The sequence below is a fragment of the Equus asinus genome, chromosome 3, assembly GCF_041296235.1.
Source record: "Equus asinus isolate D_3611 breed Donkey chromosome 3, EquAss-T2T_v2, whole genome shotgun sequence".
Lineage (NCBI taxonomy): Eukaryota > Metazoa > Chordata > Mammalia > Perissodactyla > Equidae > Equus > Equus asinus.
In genome coordinates, this window is record NC_091792.1 from 42,114,845 (window position 1) to 42,122,899 (window position 8,055).

Sequence of the window (8,055 nt, forward strand, 5' to 3'; positions counted from 1 at the left end):
GCTCTGGATGTTTTTATAGACTTGAAAAGGAACTTTATGTTAAAAACAAATGTATTATATTGCTTTATGCAATCTGGAAACATTGGGAGAAGTGATCACATTTGAATTTCAGAAAGACCATTTTAGTGTCAGAGTAGGCTCCATCAAGTGAAATGTAAGAGCCTTAGAGAAGAACCTCTATCTTGTTTTTTCCCCCAGCACAAATCCTGTTCCTGACCTAGCTTTTTAAAGGCTTGCTGAATGCATGTTTGAATAAGTGTAAGCATCACAAGGGTGGAGCTGTGCCTGGCATTTAGTAGATGCTCAATTATATTTGTTACATGAGTGAATGAATGAAAGAAAGAAGAAGAGGAAGGGAGATAATTAGAAGACTATTAGAGTAATTATGGTAGGATATCGAGAATGACAAAACTAATGAGGTAGAAATGATAAGAGGACTGTTGGGAGACAGACATAAAAGATCAGTCTGAGGGTTCTCTTCAGTGTGGGGGCTAAAGGAGATTGAAAAGCCTAGAATGGTTACCTGCTTTTTTACAAGGTAGCTTAATCAATGGGAATAGCATTGACTGAAGTAGGACATGCAGAAGAAAAGGTCTGGGGGTGGGAGGGACAATTAGGGAAAAAAAGTATTAAAACTTTCATATTTTGGGGTTAAAAACGTAGTTCAGATGTGGACATGTTTTGCATATAGGACCAGTGTAGGATTCTCCTGTGTGTCAGGTAGGAAGTTCATTTCAGAGCATCTAAAAAAGCAACTGTTTTACACAGCCTACCTATTTTTAACACTAATCCATACACTAGAAAAAATGGCTATGAAACAGAACCTGCTCAGTTTATCTTAAATATTTTATACTCCTAAAGTCCAGGCATCAGACGAGGGGATTTAATATTTGTCTCTTTTTTGTGCAATTTGTTGTTATACCTATAAATTTAAAACAGTCAAGATATTGAAGAAAACTTTATTTATCTACCTTAAAATTAATTTTATGAATTTATAGCAGTTATAAAATTAACTGATGAAGTATCTAATATAATGTTTCCCCTTAAAATGGATTGAATCAATTTGGTAGCATTCACATTAGAATTACGTCTATACTATAGGTATTACATTTTATCATCATAACGTACATTTCAAGGACCTTATTTAATTCATCCATATTTGTGAATAGACTTATTAAAGGGCCTGTTTTATTTAAATGTAACACTATGTGCAATTTTAGAATCAAAGGACAGCTGTTTTGAGCCCCAACCAAAATAAAACCAGTCCATTTGTGATATTTATTTGCCTCACCCCTATGTTTTCCTTGTTCCAGATTTGTTCTTTTCCTTTTTTTATTGTAGACTCTTGCGCCAATTGCACAGTATGGGCCCAATAGGTGCAGAGGCTGATGAGAACCAGACAGCAGAAGAAATGAAGGTGGAGCACTATGATCCAGGGCAAACCACTCCTAGAGGTGAGCTGGGCCCTGACCCTAAGCCAGAGCTTATAGACAGCACCAAGCTTATTGAGGTACAGATTGTCCTCATATTGGCCTATTGCTCTATCATCTTGCTCGGGGTGATTGGCAACTCTTTGGTGATCCATGTGGTGATCAAATTCAAGAGCATGCGCACGGTAACCAACTTTTTCATTGCCAATCTGGCTGTGGCAGATCTTCTGGTGAACACCTTGTGCTTGCCATTCACTCTTACCTACACCTTAATGGGAGAGTGGAAAATGGGTCCTGTCCTATGCCACCTGGTGCCCTATGCCCAGGGCCTGGCAGTACAAGTGTCCACAATCACCTTGACAGTAATTGCCCTGGACCGGCATCGTTGCATCGTCTACCACCTAGACAGCAGGATCTCCAAGAGAATCAGCTTCCTGATTATTGCCTTGGCCTGGGGCATCAGTGCCCTGCTAGCAAGCCCCCTGGCCATCTTCCGGGAGTATTCAATGATTGAGATTAATCCTGACTTTGAGATTGTGGCCTGTACTGAGAAGTGGCCTGGTGAGAAGAACATCTATGGCACTATCTACAGTCTTTCCTCCTTATTAATCCTGTATGTTTTGCCTCTGGGCATCATATCTTTTTCTTACACTCGCATTTGGAGTAAACTTAAGAACCATGTCAGCCCCGGAGCTGCTAATGACCACTACCATCAGCGAAGGCAAAAAACCACCAAAATGCTGGTGTGTGTGGTGGTGGTGTTTGCTGTCAGCTGGTTGCCTCTCCATGCCTTCCAACTTGCTGTCGACATTGACAACCATGTCCTGGACCTGAAGGAGTACAAACTCATCTTCACCCTGTTCCACATCATCGCCATGTGCTCCACCTTTGCCAACCCCCTTCTGTATGGCTGGATGAACAGCAACTACAGAAAGGCTTTCCTCTCAGCTTTCCGCTGTGAGCAGAGGTTGGACGCCATTCACTCTGAGGTGTCCATGACATTCAAGACTATGAAGAACCTGGAAGTCAAAAAGAACAATGGCGCCAATGACTCTTTCACAGATGCTACCATTGTGTAAGGAGACTGGAGTGTGAAAATGTCCAGATGAATTCTGACCAGAGCTATGAATCTGGTTGCACAGAGCTCAAAGGTGCATCCTGATTTCCAATTTTAAGGAAGAAAAAGAGCATCTGAATGGAAGCATCTGTGTTGCAATTCGTGGAAAACTGGTTGGCAGAGCCTAGGTAAAAACACTAGCATTCAGATAGGACAACAAAATAGTTTGATTGCAGTTGCCTGGATGGTAGGTTGAATTGACAAGTAAAAGCAGAGAGAAATGCTTTTGACTGTTTCCCAGAGTCAAGGAAACTGAACAAGGCATTGGTGTCATCAGCTTTGCTAAAAGGTGGAGGGTAAATAGGTTGACTTTCAAATCACATTAGGGTATAGACTGGGGATGATGTGTAATTCACTGCTCCCCCCACGTCTGGTGAGAAGATACTAAACACCAATTTCCCTAGGGAGCCGTAGGCTCTCCTTTATTGTATTTTGATTTTTTGTTATTCTTCCTATGGGCTTAATCCATCAGGGAACACTGCAGGTAAATGCTACCAACTATTCAAATGACTTGAAGGAAATAAACTGAAATTTGCTATATAATTAGTATTTTGGCAAATGACAGGGAAATCCTTACTCATTTAGCCTGTTCTTAAAACCAAATGCTTGGTTAGTGAAGGGTTTCTTCAACTCAGAATGGAAGGCTAAAATTCTCAGAATTACGGAAATGTAAACCATGATTTAACTTCTCATTTCAAGTTGTCTCTGCCTTATGTAGATACCATATAGATAACAAAGAAGCCTACAGCATAATACTTTTAATTATTGCTAATTGTTATAACTTTTTGAACATGTATTATTCCTACATTGGAGCTGAGTTTGTCTTCAGTGAAAAATTAAATCAGATTAGAAAATAATTTTTGTGGCATTTTGTAACATCTTGTGGTTATTTGTAAGCAATTTTTACACAGATACAGAGCTCTAATGTGTTTACAGGACACTGTAGTGTTGTTTTTTTTTAAATTCATCTTCCATGGACCCATTCATGATTAGTAAAACAATATAATTTCATGAAAATGGAACCCATTTGGTAAGAAATATTAAAAACATTGGATTCGTTCCATCTTGCAAATGTTCTATTTGGACCAATCCAACATAAATTGTCCTCTTCTCAAAATAATTAGCTGTATTTTTTGTATAACTTATGAATATATATAATAAAATTGTGTATATAAATAGTGGAACATAGATGCTATAGTATTTTTCTTTTAATGATTTTATGGATATAATTTTTATTTCAATAGTACCCAAAGATGCTTAAAACCCTATTATGTTCATGAAAAATAATTACGATATTAAAATAGTTGTACTTCTTTGGATGCTCTTAAAGAAGTTTCATTGCAATCATATTTTTGTAAGTATGACTGAATTTGTGAATAGATTTCTTAAATTTTAAATGAATTCGATATGAGTATTATATTTAGTTACAAGCATTAACTTTATGAACTGGAGAGTTTCATTTTATAGATATATTTAAAATTCATGCTTTGGCTCTTATTGAATTACTTCCATGCTAAAATAAAAGACTGATCTTGAAGCGCCCTGTACTTTTGGAATACTGAGAAAGAATGAAAACAATAGAAGTTAGGTTAAGTGGAAGGCCAATTAAGAAGTAAACAAAAAATAATGTATGTCTGTAATATATCACTTAATTGAAGAATTCATTTTTCTGTTGGGCTTAACATAACTGTCCAAGAAGCAGCTTTTTATTCTTTAAATAGCAGTTACTTTGCTTAATATGCTAAGAGATAATTGTGGTTAAAAGGTTATTTTTCCTCTTGGAGAATTCTTACACTGTAAGGAAATGTGAATACTACTATATCACCTGTTGTAGTAGTAAATTATTAGATTCAAATTAATATATATGATCTAATTAATTCTGTTAACTCATTAATAAAATATCTTTATGTAGTGATTTTATCTGTTGAAATAAAAAGAATCTGGGAAATTAGAGAGATTGTGTGATATTTTATAGCAGAGTTCCTGTTCAAGACAAGATAGTAAGCCTTTGATGCAACTAAAGAAAGGAAAATAATGGTGGCTCCTAGACAGTTAGTCTAGCTCTTTCCATTCTGTACGTGAACTTGAGTCAATGGATCCACCTGCCTGCAATTATACTCCATATTCTGGCAGTGCCTGTATGTTAATTTTCAGACCAGACCTTTCTTCTGAACTTCAAACTTGTATCTCTATCAACCAACTTGACATGTCCACATGGGTGTCTTACTAGCAGGTCAAATCCAGCATGTCTAAAACAGAACCTACCATTTTGACCCACACCTCACCCCACCTCCACTTTGTTTTTCTGTATTCCCTGTCCCAATCATGACACTGCTCTCCCCCCGTTCCCAAAAGCCTTACACTTTAAAGTCATCCTTGACTCTTCTGTGTCTTTATAACACACGTCCAATTAATTCCCACATTTTGTTCTAATTCCTAGATATTTCTAATCAATTCACTTTTCTTCACTCTATTGTTCCCGCCATAGTTCAGGCTATGATTATCTCCCCAGACCTCTATTATTTCTCATCCAGTTTAATGTGGCAGCTTCCTAATTGGTCTCTCTATATCCAGTCATCTCCCATCCATTCCATCTTTTACTCACTAGCCAGAGTGATTTTTCATAAACTCAAATTTTATTACATCTCCCTTTGAATGAAAACTCTTCAATGTCTCCTCATCATTCTTGTCATAAAGGCAAAAATCTTTTTGTGTCTTGGATGACTGTTTAGTACCTGGCTCTACCAATATGTTTTATCCTTTGCAAAATCTCTCTCCCTCCAATCTTTGCCACTAGATTTTAAGCAATGAGGGCGGGGGCCAGGGACTGTTTTAATCATTGTAGTACCACACGTGCTTGCAGTTAACAGCACCAAGTTGGTGCTCAATAAATATCCATTAGGGAAACTGAGTTAATGAGTCAAGTAAATGTTACAGCCATGATTTGAAGACAGGTCTGTAAGGTTGTAAACTATAAACTTTTCGTACTTTTATCATACAACTTGTAGGAAAGTAAGGTTTTAGCTCTACAGGAGTCCAGTCAGGATGCATATTTGTTCAGTATTAGATTAGTTTTGTTTTTTTGAAGGCCATTAAAGATAGACATCTGCATAATTGGAAAGTGCTCTCTATACAGACTCGATTTAGGGGCTCACTCAAAATTATCTAGAACCTTGTACAAGGGAAGCATGGAAGGGCCAATAAAGTGTATTAGTCATGATTCAGATAGCTAAAGGGATGCCATTCTAGTTATTTCTAGCAGAAAAGTCATTTAATACAGGAAATTCAAATCTTGCAAAACCACTGGAGGAACTGGAGAATTGAAGGTTAGATAAAGTCTCTCTCGGCTTCGAGGAAACTAGGAAGTGCAAAATTGCAGGAAACCACTACTAAGGCCCATAGCACCAAAGTGGATGATGCACAGGAAAAAGCATAGATTTATCTGTTAAAATTTTATTGCCTTCTGCTAAACCCTCACTTCTATTCACCCCTGCCATGGACTCAATAGTGCCTTTTGCTTCTCTTCTCCTTTCCACAATTCACGTGAGTATCTCTCCTTTGTGGTAGATAACTTAGGCCTCCTGGCAGGGATTTGGGGAAAAGTAATTTTTAGGTTTCCAGCCCCTATGATACAGAGGAGAGCATGGAAGGGAGCATATAGTACTTCATAGCTATTAGACAATCTAGAAATCTTGAGAATTGCCCAAATGGTGTAGTTTCTAGTTTTACCCTCATCCTCTCTTTCTCAGTACGTCTTTGGGTTCTTCAGAGTTGCAATCATGCAGATTGGCTGTATCTTTTTTCCTTTTTCTGTTACCAAGGCCAATGTGTTACAGATCTTCTTTAAAACTGCCACACACCAGTATAGATGGACTGAGGAGTAAAGTAGAAGTAAATACCATTTTTTTCCTATGGCAGATTGATTGCAATGGAGGAAGAAAGAATTATATTAAGACTTAAACAATGATTTAAAAACTGCGGAAGAATACAAACTCTAGGTCAGCTTCCTAAGATGAGCTAAGGAAACGATGCCTCAGGGAGAAAATAGTCTTTAAAATTTTCAAGTTGCTAAGAGATAAAATGTTAATATATATAATGTATAGTTTAGTTTTGCTTAAGAAAACACAGAATGTAAAGAAACAACACAAAAGTAATGGAGAGTGCAAACATCTTCATGATTATATCACATGACATTAAACAATGGTAGGAATTTTATTAAACAAAGGATTTCTAAGGATTCATTTGTGAGGATTTATAAAAGACACCTGTCTGTTAGACCGTTGACCTTTTTCTGCTTTTGTACACTAGTCAGACATCCACAGATTTCACCTGGAGTTCTCCTGGATATGGAAGAGCTTACAGGAAAGATGTACTGTGGGTTATGACAATTCACACGTTATCTGTAACTCCAACTCTTTCTTGTAAATTTGTGAATGTGTAACTGAATGGAAGTAAATGAAAATGTCTACCTCTGAATCTATTCTCCTTTATAAACAAGTCATTACCAAGTTCCAACACTTTAACAAATTACTTGTAAAACACCACATATCATGATACAGGCAGGTGTTGTCACATTAAAACTAAAACATGGTGCATTATCTTCATAAGAAATAAAGGAAAAAAATAAGTGAATATTTTTTACTTTTTGCCCTTCTCATAGGAATGCACACACATATTTAATCACACAGAAAAAAAACTCCCTGATGTACACTATCATTCAATATCGTACATTGTATGTAAAACATCCGAGCATCTAAAAGTGGTTATTAGCCTTTTTCCGTATGACATAGCGTTCCCACCATATTTTTATAGAAGTAATTATCATTGGCCTCCAGGTGGGGTGAGTGAGGAGGGAGGGGGAATGCATTCTAGATTGTGAAAAAAAAATTTGAATATATGCAATTTAAAACAACTCCAGGGTGAGTGTAACCTATCAACCAACCAGTTGATAATCAAAGATGACACATATCAAACTGGTGCTTATCATTTTGAACACCAGCATATTTAAAAATGATCAGTATCATCTATTAGGATAGAGTAAGCTCTAAGGACACATAGACCTACTGAGTAATCATCCCTGCTCTCTGAGAGAAGAAAATCGGAATCTTTTTTTGGGGGGGGAAGATTAGCCCTGAGCTAACATCTGCTGCCAATCCTCCTCTTTTTGCTGAGGAAGATTGACCCTGAGCCAGCATTCATGCCCATCTTCCTCTATTTTTTTATATGTGGAACGCCTCTCACAGCATGACTTGATAAGCGGTGCATAGGTCCACACCCAGGATCCCAACCAGTGAACCTGGGGCTGCCAAAGTGGAGCGTGTGAACTTCCCCACTGTGCCACCACGCTGGCCCCCAGAATCGTTTTTTGAGAATGCAATTGAGAAGGGAGAGAAAAGTGGATTCAAGGAAACATTTAGGGTCAGGACTACTGAGTGCACTTTGTGTATTAAGTTGGAGCCAAATACCATCAGTCAAAATAGGTCTACAATAACATCTGGATCCCATTGG

The 8,055-nt window shown here is 37.5% G+C and overlaps 1 protein-coding gene across 1 annotated transcript; it reads left to right on the plus strand.

Annotated features, from left to right (window-relative positions):
* Positions 1 to 1,347: 1,347 nt before the first annotated feature.
* Positions 1,348 to 4,491, plus strand: NPY2R (neuropeptide Y receptor Y2). Its single transcript, XM_014844166.3, has one exon. The coding sequence runs from the start codon at positions 1,364 to 1,366 to the stop codon at positions 2,507 to 2,509; it is 1,146 nt and encodes a 381-aa protein (XP_014699652.2). The 5' UTR covers positions 1,348 to 1,363; the 3' UTR covers positions 2,510 to 4,491.
* The last annotated feature ends 3,564 nt before the right edge of the window (positions 4,492 to 8,055 follow it).